The 19,196-nt window shown below is 41.0% G+C and overlaps 2 protein-coding genes across 4 annotated transcripts in view; one reads left to right on the top strand and one right to left on the bottom strand.

Moving 5' to 3' along the window:
* begain (brain enriched guanylate kinase associated) overlaps positions 1-14,155 on the top strand; it is a 46,972-nt gene extending 32,817 nt beyond the window's left edge. Inside the window, exons 5-7 of the mRNA XM_088314879.1 lie at positions 4,156-4,263; positions 8,497-8,580; positions 10,882-14,155. Coding sequence (XP_088171005.1) covers positions 4,156-4,263; positions 8,497-8,580; positions 10,882-12,393 — 1,704 coding nt within the window. The 3' untranslated portion in view covers positions 12,394-14,155. The remainder of the gene's footprint in view (positions 1-4,155; positions 4,264-8,496; positions 8,581-10,881) is intronic.
* wdr25 (WD repeat domain 25) overlaps positions 1-19,196 on the bottom strand; it is a 70,605-nt gene that overhangs the window by 35,571 nt on the left and 15,838 nt on the right. Inside the window, exons 5-8 of one of the 3 annotated variants that reach the window (XM_088314899.1) lie at positions 17,779-17,949; positions 17,135-17,275; positions 15,969-16,222; positions 8,005-8,152 (exon numbers count right to left, since the gene is read on the bottom strand). In XM_088314899.1, the coding sequence (XP_088171025.1) occupies positions 16,001-16,222; positions 17,135-17,275; positions 17,779-17,949 (534 nt within the window). In that variant the 3' untranslated portion in view covers positions 8,005-8,152; positions 15,969-16,000. Of the gene's footprint in view, positions 1-8,004; positions 8,153-14,152; positions 16,223-17,134; positions 17,276-17,778; positions 17,950-19,196 lie in introns of those variants that run through there. The other 2 variants (XM_088314907.1, XM_088314890.1) reach the window with 2 other exon arrangements.

Below are 19,196 nucleotides of genomic sequence, written 5' to 3'. Positions count from 1 at the left end.
AGGACATTTGCATATTTGGGCTGTCAGCAGTGAGTCTCTGAAGCCGCCACGTGTTTGGGAAACAAAGCACCCCCCAGGCCAATCTCCCTCAAATATGAATACAGTATTTGCATAACAACTTTTTTTTTGGGGGGGGGGGGGATTCAGCTGCCGACTGATAACGAAGTCTTTGTGACGACATGCCACGGTGACAAGAGGCGAGAGAACAAATCAGCAGCAGTGACTCCTCTGTAGGCTGTGACAACTAATTAATACAAATAGACACATTTTCTACAAAGTACATGAGGAGATGGTGTTGATTGTTGTTTTGAATGGATGCCACATAGGGCAGGATGAATTTTGTTGTTACTAACATTTGCATCTTTTAAAAAATGCACAATCAACAGTTTCAACATATTTAATAATGTATTACGGCATTACTAATATTGATATCATTACAGTGGAGGATTAGGTTTGTCATGGCTAATCAATGCAATATTACATTAAATGCAGTATGTGTTACTGTGTATTACTGTATTATTACAGTTATATTACAGTTACATGGCTACTCAGTATTCATTACTGTATTACATTAGTAACTTGTTTTATGAGTTGTCAGTAGTCATTACTAGGGCCCAAATCACGTGAATTTTTTTAGGCGAATGCAGATTTCTGTAAAAAAAATTAATCGGCCAATTCATTTTAAATATATACATATCATGCTTAAGATAACATTTATTATTAATTGGCCCGCCGATGGATCGGTTGGGCCCCTAGTCATTACTAAATAAGTAGAAAAAAAAATGTATTTAGATTTATTGCTAAAAAGATTTATTGCTCATATAGATGTAGTGATTTTTCACTGTGTTATAAAATAAAGTTTATTTGTAGCACTGTATCATAAATATACCAGCACTTTAAGCATTTGCGAACGAGCCTATTTGCAATCAGCTGCAGGTGTTGTGAAATGCGCTATACAAATAAAGTTGTACTGGAAATGCTGGTTGTTTATGCGCTCAAGTCAAAACCATTTTTAATATAAAATAGTGCTTTGGCACCTTCTGTTGGCATCTAAGTTGAAATGAGGGGAGGAGTTTCACTGAGTCAGGGCAGAGCCATGTCCAATTGGATAAAACAAAGAAGGATTTTTGCCACCATCTTGTGGCACCTGTAGGCAATTACAAACTTTTTTTGTAGGTGTCAATTATTCAGGGGTTTCACTATTCAAATTTGTGCTAAACACAAAAGACGAGTTGCTCGTACAGAATCATGCAAGTAATAGTGCTCCGCAGTTATTACTCCCAGAAATGATCCAATTTCGCTTTCACATATGATTCTCACTGGTGTTTTCTACTATGCATTAAGATATAGTCATATCATACACAATGCCATCATCACATTGTTGTACTTTATGAAAGAACACACAACATGTGAGGACAAGCGGCAACTGCAAGAAAACATCACTGGAACAAAACGAAAGAGGCACAACGACACATTTGAGGTGGAAATCCGCAACGTGGTCATCTAACACAAGTGTATTCTCCAGTAATGAGCTGGGGAAAGTGTTGGCTTGTTCGCAGCTGATTAATGACACCATGACAGGATTGGATTTGGATATCAATGGTGCTCGATGGCTTAAACTGACATTAATTGCCACCGATTAGATTGACGGCGCAATCCTGTACTTGCAGACTCTGTTTAAGGAGGAGACTGTGACAATTGCTAAGTCTGTGTGTGTAAGTTCATACAGTGCATATAAAAAGTCTACACACCCTCATGCTAATGCTTTGTGTGATATTAAAAAAAAAGTCATTTTCCACCAATTAGGACCAACTTGCATAACCGGTACGTCTCAATGACCCTCTTGTCAATGGTGATGTGGCGTTTTATTTTATTTATTTATTTATTTTTTTAATCAATCACATTCAAACTAATTTTAAATGTGAATGTGGTTAACAACCCCAAAATGTTCAGACATTCTGGTAGGATTTCCTTGCCTTTTTCTGTGTGCTTTCTAGCAGAAGTGTGGGGTTTGTGCAAAAACTGACTTTTTTTTCGAAGCGTTTTGTTGAAGGCGCAGCTGAAGAAAAACCGCCCCAAGGCATGATATAGTCACCTCTACTGATTGTAGTATTCTTTTGGTGATGAGCAGTGTTGTTTTCTTTGGAATAATGGCCAAAAAGGACAACCTTGTTTTTTTTTCTTTGTAAGATAAGTTCCCCCTCCAACATAGCCTGCCTGCAGCGCCTTCAATTTTGCTTTAGCGTCGAGGCAGCCTGCCTGTCTGAAGCCCAAGTACTTACAGATGAGCTACGGCATCCCCGCCTGTCTTATCTTGTGCTCATTTTATATACATGACAAAAAAAACCTTGCATTTGAAAAGGGCCGTGCAGACTTTCTATATCCACTGTACATGCAAAGCAGTTAAAGCAATCTTCCTCCCGGCATTGAAATGATTGCAACTGGACTGTTCTGGTTGTCTTAAAAGACGCCTCGCCTCTCAAGTCACACGGTTGTCTGTCCGTATATCAGTGCTTCTCAAATAGTGGGGCGGGGCCCCCTTGGGGGGTGCGGTGCGATGCTGAGGGGGGGCGCGTGTCATCCTGGGGAACATGATTTTTTTCCCACTGTACTACAATAAAGTGTAATTGCACAACCACTACAGTAGGTGGCAGTGGCGCGCTCCTTCCCCACTGTGCGCAGCGAGTATTAACTCTGCGGTGCAGGTTTGTTTTGCAACGAAAATGCTATTAATTAGAGTTGCAGCGGAGAGTGTGTGGTGGTGGTGGCGTGGGGGCGCAATTTTTTTTTTTTATTCTTCCTGGGTGGGCGTAACAGAAAATAATTGAGAAGGCATACTTGGTCCTTTTGCCATCCTTAGTCAAGTACATTTGACGACGTTTTCATTTTTCTTCATTATCAGTACATTGTTTTATATGGTGATCATTTTGTATTGTTGCCGATATTGTTAACCAAATATTTTGTGACTTGGAAGTTTTGGAGTTTAGTTTGCTCATTCAGACAAAGAAACCGTATTATTTTAAAAACATTGAGATTGAAAACCAAAACCTTCCCCAAACAATAGTTTGAAGAAAGAAAAAAAAATCAATAGCAAACTTTAGACTCCTATTAGGACAATGTGGTGAATACAAATAGGCGCAGCGACAAAAGAGCTCGGCTATTCGGAACGTGCAAACAGCATCATTAGGCTCCTCTGTCTTCCTTCCATCCCTGAAAATGGAAGTGTTTCATTTATATCCTCTTCCGTCCTCTTTCTGCATCAGTGTAATTGATACACGAGTGTAATCTTCTTTTAATTAAGACCTGCTGCTGGCACATGCTTCACACCGATTGGCTGCTCATGCTCTCATTTTTCTTCTGAGCCTTCTCTCGTCCTATTCTTTTTTTCTTTAAACTTCTTTTGCGCCACCAACGCAAGCCTGTCTTTCTTTTTCTGTACCGCAGCACTCCTTCTTAACACTATTTCAGAGTTGGGCAAACTTTTGTGTTCTTGGGGCTTCATAGGATTTTTAAAATTAGCAGATGGGCCAGTTCATTCGCAAATGAGGTAAAAATAAAAAAAAGAAAAGGAAAAACAAAACGTGAATGAAAATATGTTTAGGTTTTTTTTTTTAATATTTAAAATTGAATTAACCATCCACCTATTCATTCTCTGAACCGTTTATCCTCATTAGGATCATCTGATGAAGTAAATGTTAAACACATCCAATTGTTTATCTTATTAATAGTTGGATTAGGCACCATTTTCATTAGGACCAAATTTAGATTTTTTTTAATTTTTTTTTACAGATCAGACACAGATAAGTATTTTTTTCAATATTTTAAATAATCTGTATTTTTTTTCAAATTAAGTAAATGCACATAAAAAATGCTAATATTTATTTCATTGTTTATATGAATTAAAACATTAAAATGAGAAGTGCTTTTCATGTTAAAGAATAAATACATTTTTAATCAGCCAATTTTAGCATGGATAATAAACTGGAAAGGACGTTGGGTCATTTGTGGCGCATGGGCCATACATTGCTCACCTTTACTTTATTTATCTGCTGTCCTCTCAATGGTTCTGATTAATCAATGGCAGCCATATGCATATCCCTTCATGTGGGGGAAAAAAAAAACAACCCCTTTTCCTTTCTTTTACATGTTCCTCAGTCTCAGCATCACGAAGAGGAGAAGAGAGCCCTCAGCCGCGAGATCATTGTCCTCAACAACCACCTCATGGAGGCCAAGCTCACCATAAATAAACTCAAAGAGGACAATGTGAGTATTTTGGGAAAGAGGTCCCCGCCTGCGTGCAATCGAACGACTGCAAGGTCACGATAACTGCCTTGTCTGCATATGAACTTATTCCCAAAAGGGAATATATTAAAACAACAAAAAGGAATAATTGGCTTGCTCACTTGATACTTGAAGAGCGACGTTTTTTATAATCTACAACACGCACTTCTGGATGAGCTGACGGAGGTAAACTTTAGAAACATTAGCGAAAGGAAAATGGCAGCAAAATGATCGAGATGATGGGATTTCAAGGTTCCAGAGGTTATAAAAAGTCTACACACCCCTGTTTAACAGAAATAATTTCAGAACTTTTTCTAACAAATAAGGTAATCTTTAAATTTTACAAATTAATTGACAAAATATTTGAGAGATAGAGAGAAAAAGAGAGAGAGAGAGAGATAGAGAGAGAGAGAGAGAGAGAGAAAGAAAAGAGAGAGAGAGAGAGAGAGAGAGAGAGAATATTCCAAGTTGTCCATGTGTGCACACCGTCTTCTAATTGGGATGTGGCAGTGTTCAGAATCAACCAATCACATTCAAACTCATGTTAAATGGGAGTCAACACACAGCTGCCAACCGTTAAAGTGCCGCCATCCAACCACAAATAAAGTTCAGCAGTTCAAGAAGGCTTTTTGAGACATTATTTTACTTTACAACATAAGCTTGAATGATTTGTATGGCTAACACTTGATTTCTTTTTAGAACGGTTCGTAAAAAGTGTTTTTCATTTACTGTAATATCGCTTACTTGGTCTGCTGGAAACCTACAAGTATCTGGTTCTGGCGATGGAAAAGAAAAAAGAAAAAAAATGCTATCAAAATATAGTTAGAAGCTAAATAAGCTAAGGAATGTCCATTTGAATTCTTTCCATGACCAAGTTCCTAACTCAATTCACTCATATCAAATAATCAAATACATTTTTCATGTTGAAATATCCCAGAGCACAACAGTCGTTAGTGCATGGTCACCATATGACAAGACAATGTAGCATCTTGAACACGGTTTTGAAGCTGTAGTTTGAAAATCATATTCCAAACTACTGTCGCTTTGAACTTTCCTTAAGACGCATCAATCAAACAATAGGCGAGGATACTCACCCGAGGGGGAGCCCCGAGGCATTCCTGGTCTTTAATCCAGCCTTGTTAGCGCCTATATGGAGGTTAGCTTGAAGCAGCTTCTCGTCATAAAAGTAAAGTTGCATCTATTTCCACAACAACTTGGTGATTTGTGCTGCAAGGAGCCACAACAGATGGAGGAATTAACTTGGAGCCGCCGGGTGTTTTAGGGCGAGTGTACTCGAATCAATGGGCGTCCTCGAGGCTGTCAGGATCCACAAGCGTGAGCTCTGTGGCGCTGAGCTCCGGGGGGGGTGCATGTAGCAATGTGCTGCGCTGCCTCGCTTTCTTTTGAACTGAAGATCTTTGCGAGGACTGGAGGCCAGGTTAGATATTTTCTCTTTGCTATCTGGTAGTCGTGAGCCCTTTTGTGCCGCGGAAGAGTATTTGGACAATGGCGCTCCATTTCCTTGCGGGCTGATTGGAGTCAAGGATCATTTTGAAGCGGGGTGAGCCCTCGGCAATTGTTGCGAGGCAGCCGGCGCTGCTAATGAGCAGGTCTTGCCACTGCTGTATCTGCTGTCACACATTTCACCCAAAGAGATTACAATCATGTTGGAGTTTTTTGAAGGCCAACTGTAAAGATAATACAACGTGGAATGCAATTTTATTTAATTTTTTAAAAAATACAAGAAAACATCCTAGGTAGTCGACAATTCTTTAAAGGACAGTGGTCAACGGTTATGCCGCGCAAAAAAAATCTTTTTACTTTTAACTGTGCGGGCAATTACTTCATGAACATTTTAAAATAACTGAAATGAAGTTAACTGTTATCAAAAGAGCAGTAAAAACTATTTTTAAAAAATGTAAACGTCAACTCACCCTTTGATGGCGCACAAAATACTGGAAAGAAATATAGTGAGGATGCGGATGGATGCAAGTGGACAAAATTCGGCTATATTTGCTGCAGACATTGAGTTCTTCGTCTGTCATTCTTCATCTTGTACTGAACAGCCACGACCGAGATGGGCGTACCAAAGAGAAGTGTCCAGTATGAGACATCCTTCCTAAAAACCGAACCCAAATACACACGACATTCTTTTTTCCTCTCATTTATCTGGTTGATTTGTACCGTCGACTTGGTCAACTTGTACTGAGCAGCCAGGCCAGCGAAGGCGTATGACGGTCTTTTATTAGTTGTCAAAAATAGTTGTTTAAAGACAAAAGACAACTGATTTTCTGATAGACTTGTTTTCTTTTCTTTTCTTTTCTTTTTAATTTATCAGCTATAATTAGACTAGTATCGACTTGGCCATATTTTACTGAGAAGCCAGGACAGGGAGTGTATCGAAGAAAATCGGGTACTGTGTTTGGTGTGGTGAGTGCTGGTGCCAGTTGATCATGTGAGTCTGATTAAACATATATTATGTATATTTTATAGTCATGTAATTTGTCAGATTTTACCATATTTATACTGAGCAGCCACGACAAAGCCTGGCATCCCAGGTTAGTTGCTAAGCAACAACAATGTCGCATTTCTGGTTTTACTGATGTCAATGTATTTCTCCTGGTAAAAGGCACGACAAATGAAACTTGAGATGCTCGCTGGTCTGAAGTCTCATGAGATATTCCGAAGGCTTGTGTGCCATCATGCTCATTGGTGGCTCAAGATTGATTTTTCTTTCCAGAAAATTGTATAGCTTCAGGGGTATTCAAAAGTGTTGGCTAACTATGAAGCAACTGAAACGAAGACGGGGCTCCAGCAAACTATTTGAACCATCTCCACACTCCACAGGGCGCCCTAGCGTCCCTCCGGCAACAGAGAAGGAATAGAATGATTGGAAACAAAGTCACAGCTAACTGGCGGGGGAGTCAAAGCTGTCAGAGCAAAAGCTTTGATGCACTGGCAAAAAAAAAAAAAAAAATTGTCAGCGCTGCGGCATGCTCCAGATACACAGAGCAGCAAGACCATGACCTTTTCAAAGTGGGCTGATTTTACAGTGTAAAACTACTAACCACCCACACAAACGCAACACAAGCAAACATCGAAAACAAGAAAATGGAGCACAAGACGCAGCAGGAGACCACCCTGTGCGTTCAACGTGGAAGACAGAGATTGAGACTCTTTTAATGATGCAGTTGCGTATTTTGCTGTAAAATTGAAACTAAGATAATGTAACATCTTAGAGTCCGCAGCGATTAACCGCAACATGTAATGCCTCATAAGCAGGGCGGAATACTTTTTGAAGCATGGTTGAGTGGCAGCTACAGTCAGAGTCTTTTAGATTATGAATATAAGACAATTCAAGAAACAACAATTTAATTCATCTGAGAGACATGCTAAGGTTCTGTTTTGAAATATCAAAAACCAAAATATTCAACACCTGCTCTATTTTGGGCCACTACTCAAAACCAGGCTTTGCATTTTAACTGACTGTCATTTTACATAAATAAATAAATACAATTAATTAAAATAAATAAATGAAATAATAAATAAATAAAATAAAATAAAAATAAATCAATATTTGAATGTTACTACTCACAGTTCTGAGGTTGGAATCTCAACGCAGGCCCTTCCTTATGGTTGTTGGCATGTTTCCCTCCAGGTACTCAGACATCCTCCCACATTCCAAAGTTGTCTACAGACATGGCTGTGATGGTGAATGATTGCTTGTGTGTCTCTGCCTTGTTATTGGCTGACATCAAGTCCACGGTGTACCTTGCTTCTCGCACAAAGTCAGCAGGGATCCGGTCCACCATAATAAGGACAAGCGCTATAGGAGTTGGATTGATGACTATTCCACCTGCCCAGTTTATGGCTTAAGAACAAAAAACATGATTAAGGCGCTATGCAGTCAGCTACTATTTTTTTTACTTTGACATTTAAAAAAATGCTATCAAATATATGTTCTACAAAATGTAGAACATTGTTATGGAATCTCTTTATGAGGCCTACGACTATCACGCCGCTTCGCTGCACCTATAATTAGCCCTCCTCCCTCCCAGGTCTCCCCTAATTACAAAATAATTAAATGGTGATTAGTAAGGTGTAATTTAAAGTGTTCCAGAGTTTGCCCAGCGGCAATATGAACTCAAAACCCCCTCGCTCCCTCCGGTGCTGCATATATATATATAAAGATGGATCTTTGTGTCTCCTTTTCAGGATCTATACAGGAAAGACTGCAACCTGGCTGCCCAGCTGCTGCAGTGCTCAAAGTCTCATTACAGAGCTCACAAGATGTCTGAGGTGAGCTGTTGACTCTATTTATGCCATGAATATGAATTCATATGAATACATTAAAGAAACCGGAATCTAAATCTGCAGCGTTGGACCAATTAGTGCATTTGCTGCATTTAGCTGTTGTTTCACGCGAATGGAAATGCTGCCAACAGAAGCGAAGTCAGTTAGTCATTTTTGGAAGTTTGATTTCTCTGCTTTGCTTTTGAAAGTCTTTAAAAGGGGGAGTCAACCCCCAAAATATGTTCTTCAAATCCACGAATCAAAACATGGCATTCTGATCAATATTGTGTCTGCGTAATATGAGCCGAGCAGTTAAATCCAGCCGCTTTTGGCCATCTCAGTGGGTGGCCTTTTTGTCACTTCTTTCAACTGAAAATGACATCACAGTTGCTCAGGGCTGAGGTAACGACCAATCATGCCTCACCTGTTTTTTGAATCGGAGCCATGATTGATCTTTACCTGAGCCCTGAGCAACTGTGATGACATTTTCAGTCGACGGAAGTGACCAAATGGCTCAGGTAACGACCAATCATGGCTCAACTTAAAAAAAAACAGGTGAGCCATGATTGGTCGTTATTTGAGCCCTGAACAACTGTGATGCCATTTTCAGTCAACAGAAAGTGACAAAATGGCCGCTGCCTAAGATGGCTAAAAATTGGTGGATTTTGCTGCTTAACTCATATTCCACAAACACAATTATTCATCAGAATGTGATGTGTAGAAATGTTTGTTTGATGTTCGTGAACCATCCGTCATTATATATTATTACCACTTATCCTGAATATTAATATAAGCAAATCCATCCATTACATCACTAATGGTTGTATTAAGATTCCATCTAATATATTTGTACACTTAAAACAATCTCGTACAGTGGATATAATCTAAATGACATAGTGGAGCAGAATAGTGGTAAACTCGCTATGAATCACAAACATGACATTTTTAAATCCCAACAAACCTACATGTTGTCATTGAACCTTCAACTGAACTATCGTTGAACCACAACAGTAAGACTCATTTGTGAGGAGAAACATGCGTTTTATCTTTCTTTTGAGGTTGCGGACATCATTCTGAATTGCAGTAATACTCTTAAGTGACTAAAGGCAGAAATCCCAAACCAATAACTCACGGACAAAAGCGTAGAATTGCTGTTAGGCATAATATAATGAGTGTTACTTCTATCGCTCGCCATTAAACCATTAACATCGATAAGTGGAACAAGACCTGTTGAAGTGTACGCCGGTAGATGCATGAAATCCAAACAGAGTGGCAGTGGTACTGCTAATTAAGATTTGCCTCAGATAACAAGTAACGCTGAACTAGTTCTCTCCAATCATCCTCACCTACTTTCCCTTCTGGGTTCCTCCTGGGAATTGGCACTTGCTAAAAATAGCCCACACTTACAAGATGCGGGTTATTTTATGCCAAGGCGGGCTTCTATTTCCAAACAAAGCCCAGCCAGTAATTTATCTTTTTCCCTCTCTCTCTCTCTCTCTCTCTCTCTATTTCCATCTGGAGACCCAGAGCGCTGGTTTAATCTGAATCTAAGACGTTCCCTGTGGAACTGATATGTGTTTGATGGTAGACCGAGGGAAAAGGGACACTGAGTGAAAGAGGAAATGAGGGCTTTTTGCTTGAGAAGGCGCTGGAGGATGAAAGAATAAGAAGGCGAGTCTGAGAAATATGTCGGTGTGGCTGGAACATCCAACTGACACTCACCAAATTTAATAGCCACAGAGAACACGTTGGTAATTGACAGAGAGATACGGTAAGACAGGGAAAAAGAATAGTTTCAAAGAGGAAAAAAATCTGGTGTTATTAATAGACATCTCTAGTTTTCATTGAAACAGAGAAGCAGAATCGTGTTGGGAAACAGTGGAAAAAATAAATAAATGGATGTTGTGTTCAGCAGTTTCCTGACAAGTTCATTAGGAGGTCATAGAACTGCAAATCCCACGAGAAACACCAGCAGGCCTGGGTTGTGCGAGAATGAATTACTTTCTAAAGTAGAACAACAAAATGGAAGTCCTAAAGGAGCAGCAGTGGGCACATATCCCAAAGAGAAGTATTTGTGCTCACTTGAACAAATAATGTGATACAATTCACTTCAGATTCTCCAAAGCGTGCCTCGTTCAACTTGAAAGGAGTGTGGCAAAGCATCAGTTACAATCATCTGCTTTAACTCATTCACTCCCAGCTGAATTAAAAAAAAACCCGGATCTTTGACGTCTTTAGCCGTCAATGGCAGTAAATGAGTTAATGCTCCAGTATTCACCAGCCTCGTTTTGTCTCTCCTTGTTTCAGCTGCCACTGGACTTCCAGGAACGCATCAGTTCCCACATAGAGAAACATAATCAGGGTAATGAAGCCACCATGTCAATGTGCCACTCCAATTACTCTGACGCTGTGCCCACAGCCATCATTGCAAAGATCCTAGAAAAACCGGACCCGGGAAAGAGTTGCCCCGTCACTCGCTCCCCGAGTCCACACCCGCAGGATAGAGATTCCCTGGCAGAACCAGAAAGTAACGATCACTTCAACCGCCGAGTTGCGTACAAGAGCTCCGACCTGTACTGCAGCGATACAGCCCTCTACTGCCCCGAACGCTGGCAGGAAACGGACCGGCGGCAGAGCATCGACCTCCACGGCACTACTTTGCTCCAGCTCCATGCCCAGAATTCCACAGACAGCAACCCGGATGAGGAGGCCTACCACTCCGGCAGCTTCTCCCATCATGAGCCGCCTTCGTCCTTCCACCACCATGAGGAGTTCAGTGCTGGAAGCCTCCCCGCCTCCAGTTCCTACTCGAGTTTCAGCCTTGCCTCAGATGACAAGGGCGGCGTTGCAGGTGGGGGTGCACGCACTGCCAGTAGCACTTTATCCACTTCCCACCAGGGTTTGTACATGGACTGGCGGGATGGGGGCAGTGGGGAGTATGAACGCAAAAGCATGTCTTCCTACGATAAAGACAGCTCAGGTTTCCCCAAGTCCAACAGCATTCAGCACATCGGCACTTCAAGGAGTCCCCAGAAGGGAACCGCGCCAGCGTACACAAGGACGGCCTCATGCTTCAGTGAACCATACCACTCCAGCAGCCCTCGCCTGGCCTCGTCTCACAGCATGGGATCAACAACCGGGTTGGGCCAAGCAAAAGGTGCAGCTCTGGAAAGCAGGGCTGACATCCACGTCCAAGAGGATGAGCTAAGCAGCCGGTGGAAACAGCTAAGTGTGGAAGATGTCAACACGTTCTCGTCTTCCTATCGCAACGTCACGGGACGGGGCTCACCGTACAGTTTCTCAGAGTGCCACTACGCCATGGGCCCATCAAGTAAGGCCAAGGGATCTCTCTACAGCAGCTTCCAAGAGGGAGATGACGTCTTCCACAGCCACATGCTGGACCAGTGCTTTGAGTTGAGTTCCCCATCACCCAGCCGCAGTCCCAAACCCCCAGCAGAGCTTCGCAAACAGAAAAAGAACTCTGCGACGTATCGAGCCAAGGACGGCAATCCGGACAGCTCGTTGCTCTCAGGAAGTTCGAAAGAGAAGGAGCGTGCCAAGAAGGACTACGTCAATCTGAATGCGGGAAGCTCGGCGGAGTCCTTACACCAAAGTCCCTTAGAAGCCTCAAGTCTTCAGCATTACCCGAGCCCCAGGCCGAGCGTCCGGCCTCGCCCGAGCTCCAGCTCCGCCCTAAGCGCCGTAGGCCCGGCGCTCCCTAAGAAAACCTCTCCAAGATACCAAAAATTTGGCAGCACCGGGCTGACAAGGAAGGACAGTCTGACCAAGGCGCAGCTCTACGGCACGTTGCTGAACTGAGGCAGCGATGAAGGAGCTTGTCATTTTATGCATGATGATGATGATGATGATGATTACTAGCCTTCTGTACTGTACTGTCTCAAACGTTCTCTGCAGCATACTTGGTGTGACGAGGGTGTTCAGTGTTTTATGTATCCTAGCCAAGGCATGTTTCAAGGAGTCTGCAACACTTTTTCTATTGTATGTCATATTAAAGTGTAGCTTCTAGCTAGCTGAGATGGTGTAGCAATTCAGTGACAATTCATTTTATGGCTCTTTCGAGTCACTGGGATGAGACCACCTTCAGCAAGACAGACCATGGACGTACTGTGTCTTTGATACTGAATACTGTTAGCAAAACCAGCAAGAAACGTAACCCTTCTTCTTCTGAAAAAAATAAATAAATAAAGAATACTAAGTAAACATGGGGCAACCACAATGGCATAATACTAATCAGAACCTTTTTCCATTATATTGTATGGAATTTCAAAAACAACGGTGTGCTTTGTGTAACAAACCACAGAAAGATATGATAATCAAATTAATCAAAACAGACTGGACTATGAAATAAAATGAAACCCCCCCCCAACAAACAATGCAATGGTTCAGATGCAAGCTGCAAGAGTTTAAAGACAACTCTGCGGGATTTTATTTTTCTATAATAAAAAAAAATTAGATCCATAAATGTGATGCTGTATTGCACAATCCTTATCCATAAAGCAGGACACTGGTTAAGTTGCCTTAATTCCGTTTAGTGGGGCACAACTTTGCAGAATCTAAGGAGTGTTATGTACATATTGTAGATCTGCTCTATTGATACTGTAGCGGCTTCTTCGTGCTTGACTTGGGAAGAGGAGTGAGCATCTTGTATGAATGGGAATGAGGTTGTTAAGAACATCACTTTTAGTTCGTTTGATATCATTTGGGAGCTTTTTGGCCCAATTTGCCTGTTCGCAGTAAAGCAACAAGCGGAATTGGGTAAAATTAGAAAAAAATGTGACTCAAACACAGATAGCAACCAAGCATGAGAGTCCAATTAGGCGTTGTAGATTTTGGCTTTTGCTAGATAATGAGATCACAAGATATTCTTCTAAGAAGGTTTCTTCTTATTTTGAGTTTGTAAGTCATTATTTTTACTTGAGTGAATTCCATTAAAAAGACACACGGCATCATCTCAGACACAGAAATGGGCTCACATAGTTAAGACACCGCTTTGTGTTAATTAGATTCTTTTTTTTACTGTGCAAGTAAGGCTACTCAAGTAAAATTGGAGTGGAAATGACTGAAGTTTTTAATTTTTTCCGCGTGAAGAAGAAGAAAAAAAAAAGAGCTTGGAGTGAGATTTTTATGTTTCTACCTCTCCTTTTTTGCAAACACTGGCTTCTACTGTTTTCAATTGATGGCATTTCATGCAGCAATTTTTTCAACTTTTTTTTTTAACCACCAATTTTTTATTTGGTGTGAGTGTATGTGTTGTATTTACTGTAAGTGAGGTAGAGAAAAGTCCTAAAATGAATATATAATTCTGGTATTTTTGTTGAGCTGATATAAAAACAGAGACAGACAGAACATGCATCTTCCCACAACAATACAACGGTTTTCTACTCAGTTGTTATGATATTTATGGAATGTTTTGATAAGCCCAACAAGGGCGTTCAAGTGGGTCTCGCAAGTCCTACCTCCTTAACGGTTCCAGTAAAAACAGAACGTGACGATGTTTGTCTGATGCATGATTATATATTTTTGCTGTATTTATTTAATAAATATGAGTGTTGGGAAAATATGTTGCAGGCATCCAGATGCTTTATTTTAAATTAAGAAATGGTGTACAATGAAAACTCAAAAGTCAAATTGCTAATTAACACTGAAAGACTGTTTGATGAAAATAGTTCATCCATTCATTTTTGTTTCACGTGAAATACAATACATCTTTGAATTCCGGAATCAGTGAATTACTAATTATTAATTACAGTTTAACATCGTTGATATGTTCCAGATCAACCTGTAAAAGGTGTAAATATGCCATATTGCGAGACCATATACCCGTAGACCCTTCAGTACATTATAAAGACATTTCTGCTTATAAAAACAAACTGCATTCAGCACATTGTCAAGACATTTGAACACAAAAAGAAGCAGAAAATGTGTAGAAAATACAGAACATAATGGAGTCTGAGTCAGATCCATGAGTATGTCTTCAAGAGGCGGGGCTTAGTGGGCGGCATGTGATGTCAGTGAGTCTACAAGCGTTTCTGAGCTAAAGCTGTGGCCAGCTAGCTAGCATGTGTGCTCAATGTGGCATTCAATAAAAAGCTGAACAGTCGGGGTGTCCTGATCCGGTATTGATAGCATATCGGTCCGATATTAGCCATCCAAAAGTTCTGATATCAGCATTCATATACAAGCAGTCCATTGCGGAATGTGCTCGTTCGCTTCTATCCAACATATTTCACAATTCCTTTTTTCATTGACTTCATTAGGGTATTTCGCTCATTTCTTTTAATTTCTCTTATTCAACTGCAGTACATTGTTGAGGGTGAATTTATGCAACACGAGTGTTTGTAATAAATGGCTTATTGTTTCTCATGCCATCTGTTGTTGACTATTGTTCTTTATTTGAATAGAATTGTCTCTTCTAACGTTTCATACTGAAAAAAATAAAAAGCATCTATCGTATTGTAAAGCATGTATTTTGTTGATAGCGGCGCAGTATCAATATCACACAGTAATATAGGCTGTAAGATCGGTATCGTATTGGAAGTGGAAAAAGTTGTATCATGACACCCCTAATTAAAAGTGTATCAGCCTTTCCCATATTCAAAAAAAAAACAACAACAATACATCAAGAAAGTACAGTGGTAGCTTTTGTAGGGCCCCAACTTACAAGTTTTTTAAGTTATGAGCCGTCGCTTGGTGGATCACTTGAAAATCCGTAATTTAGAGAAGGGCGTGAACATTGAACTTCAACAGTGGGGGACATTGTAACTAATGACTATGCTAGCCAGTCAAACTGTGGCTAGCATGAGCAAAAATGTCAGCAGTGGCACTAAAATATGTACTGGTAGTCCCGACGTAACAGCCAATGAACTCACATCAAAGTTTAGTGCGACCTTTAAGACGTGTTTTTCCTCAAATTCCAGATTTTGAGATTGTATTCTATTTTTAATTAAATTGTTTTGAGCTTGTTTTCTTTGTGTATCACCATTTACCAACTATTTATCTGACATTAAAAACAAGCGTGAATGACTATCACACAAGAGCATAGAAAGTAGCATTGTGTACTGAAATATAGCGTGTATTTTAAGGACTCTTCAATTCAACGATAAAGATCACAAGCGTTTGCACGTCATCGCTCTTTTGTTGACGGGCGGGATTTTTGGGTAAAGCTGACAAGCGCTGACAGATGTGAGCGATTCATTTTACTTTAGTCTCGCTCGGGCTGAGATGTTGAGGGAAATGTCACATCAGAGCTGCTGAGAACAAAGGCACATCAAGACACAAAGAGAATTTTGCTTTTTAAGATAATGACTTAGAGGAGTGCCGACGCCGTGTTTGTGTGCCCTAGAGATCCAGTACCACTTCTAGTCTTCACCTACCTAACGTTTAAGTTCCATTTTTGTCCGCGTCCTCAGTGCCAGACCTTGATCTCGCCGGCCCAGTCGCAAGTGGCAGCCGTGGCCGGCAGGACAGGATGTTGGGACACGCACAGGCACGGCTGGCTGTGTGCTTGCAGCGAGCGAAGCGGCCGAGCGTTTTGATAGTCGTAGAAGTGGGCTGAGCCGGTGGAGCTGCCGGACGCCAAAATCGTTCCGTCCTGAGAGAATTCGCAACGCACCGCGTATCCCTCGACCTAAGAGAGGCAATACTCATTTTAGGTTTCCTCATTTTTTTTCCATGCTGGGATGCATTTTAAAGACAGACACTGGACACTTCATTGAGTTAAATGAGAAAATATCCATCCATTATGTGTTCCGCTTCTCCTAACTAAGGTCGCGGGGGTGCTGGAGTCTATCCCAGCTGTCTTTGGGCAGCATGGTGCAGCCTGAACTGGTTGCCAGCCAATCGCAGGGCACACAGAGACGAACAACCATCCATGCTCACACTCATACCTAGGGGCAATTTAGGGTGTTCAATCAACCTGCCATGCATGTTTTGGGAATGCGTTAGGAAACCGGAGCACTCGGAAGAAACCCACGCAGGCACGGAGAGAACATGCAAACTCGTCACAGGAAGGCCGGAGCCGGAATCGAAACCACGACCTGTGCACTGTGAGGCCATCGTGCTAACCAGTCGTCCAACTAACTTAGAAAATATGAAGCATGAATACAGTTGTGCCTTAAAATGGGATCTTTCAGTTCTGCTTGATTGCAACTCTTGAAAGAAACTGTAGCGAAAAAATATTACAATTAAAAGGCATCGTTATCATGCTGAGATCTCATTATCTTATCTGATGTATCCCCTGGTGAGATACAATTAAAATGTGTAGTGTTAGGGCGTAATGTAATGCATTGCGTTGCACGTCAGGTCATATATCATCCATGATGACGAACTGGAATAGCACTGTGTGTGTGTGTGTGTGTTGGAAAGAAAAAAAACTGACAAGCTTTGAACCTACAAGTTGTTTCCTGACTTATGACACTTCCTCTGCACACTTTTAATTGCATGTCTGTACATCCGACAACATCATTTTTTTCTTTTGTTCACTATTGATCTGGGTGAACGCCACAGCTAATCGTTCCCTGAGGACAGTGTCATTCCTGACCTTGTGTCCTTCGTAACGGCGCCTCTTGTTCATCCTGTAGGGCCGCTGGCAGGAGAACAAAGCCATGTAGTCACCGTTAGTCTGGGCTACAAAGGAATCCTCCCGTGGATGGAGAGCCAGGCTGGGGCATGTGTAGCGCTCCTACAGATCAGTAAGGAATTAAATTAATACAGCAGAATCTCAATATAACTAGGGGGAGTGGTCGTCTGTTAAACGCGAGTGTCCATTAAATTGAAGCACTTTTTTTCATGGTCGTGTAAAATACAAAATGATTGCAAATAATTATTTAAAAAAAAAAAAAAAAGAATTGGAAAGTCTTTTTTTTTTTTGCTTATCAAAACTTATCTTAATATTATTAGGATGACGTTCAGGTTCACACACTTCTTTTTCTCACTTCTCTTCGCATTCGATGCGATAGAGAAGAGCTTGACCAAAAACAACTGTTTCCTGTTCCAAAATCCATGCAGTATGGCATATTCAAGAGACATTTACGCAAAGTGAACTGTCATAATAAATATGAATGGGCGTTTTGAGTGGCCGGAAGGTGTCATGTCATACTTTGAACCTTTTGCAAGTGTATAATATTGATCCATTGCCATAAAACGATTCCATTTATACAATTGTTGCTTCTTCAACATGCTTACATGGTAGATCTGGTTGGAGACCTTGGCGGTGGTGTGGAAGTCCCAAGCGATCAAGGTCCGGTCCGCAGAGTCTCTGCTGACACAGTCGGAGCTTGTGATGACGTCCAGGCCGCCTCGAAGAAAGAGTATGTCCAATGTCTGCTGGATTGCGGCTTTGTACACTTTAACCACCTGAGGTGGAAAAAATGGTTTACAAAAAAATCATGAAAAAGACATTACATTTTCCACCAGAACCAAACTTTTCAGAGATTTTTAACACAACAAAAAATATTTATGTCGCTCAAAGAGATGCTGTGCCTCAATTTATCACTAAGTGCATTCCCCTCTTCCATAAATGAATGGCACACTATCTTGCTATCTTTTGAGCAAAGTACTATACATTTTGAGAAAGAAAATGGCTTTTTCAAGGGAATCATAATGTTGTGATACCTGCAGGAATTGTTTTGAGAAATGTAAATTCTGATGTCAGAAATGCACCAAAGCGACTGAGAAAAACTGTGATATGTTAAAGTAAAAATAAGGTTGGGTCGATGTGTTTTGGGGGTCGCCATAGTGGGGTCTTGCACAGGCTGCCATTAGAGATAGGACCACCACTACGTCTAAGGATTCACTTTGCAAATGTGTTGAGCTTTTATTTCGTTTTTTTTTTTGGTGATGCCATCAAAGAAGGCTACTAGTGATGGGAAAGGGCGGAAAAGGGTGATCATAACCATGCAACCAGAATGGTTAATTACAACATCATAGGACACCGTGTGGCTACCAAGTACCATATGAGCACAGTTATCAGTTTTCTACACAAATAAAACAAAGTTATGGCTTTATTATTATTTCATTAGTCATACCTCGAAAAAAACCCACCTAGTACTCTTTGAAGTACATAGCTTGCCACTGCAGGCTATTAATGAGGAAATCCAGCAGCAGCAATGGTTCATTTGACTTTACGCTAATAATTCAATGTAATGGGCTAAGATCGGACCACCTGTTTACGTGGGTCACTCGCCTCATCTGCAATTCCCATTGACACTTAATGCTAAAAGCAATTGCTGGACCTGCATTAAAGCCCAACGCCTGCAGGGGAAACGATTCAATTTGCTGTGGGCCAGAATATTATCAGTGAGTATTCAGATTGTGAATAAATGCATCGGATTATCATATAAAAGCGCCAACGAAGATTAATAGCATTATTAGTTTGCAGCCTCATTCGAACAATTTATGAGCCCAAAATGAAGATCACGCCCAACAATTAGTGAGATAACCTGCACATTCACGTGAGGATATGACCCTTTTAGCGACATACAAACGTTCTTGTTTGTGTGTGTGACTGGATGTGTTCACAGCCTCCCTGCCTTTGATTTGGAAAGGTCAAAGCACAGCGAGTGAAACGGAATCAATAAAGATGATAGGTCTGGAGTAAGGAG

This window comes from Idiotropiscis lumnitzeri, chromosome 1 (assembly GCF_059441095.1).
Source record: "Idiotropiscis lumnitzeri isolate Australia: NSW breed Sydney's pygmy pipehorse chromosome 1, RoL_Ilum_1.0, whole genome shotgun sequence".
Lineage (NCBI taxonomy): Eukaryota > Metazoa > Chordata > Actinopteri > Syngnathiformes > Syngnathidae > Idiotropiscis > Idiotropiscis lumnitzeri.
The sequence above is the reverse complement of the archived record's forward strand: the minus strand, read 5'-3'. Positions and strand labels throughout refer to the sequence as shown.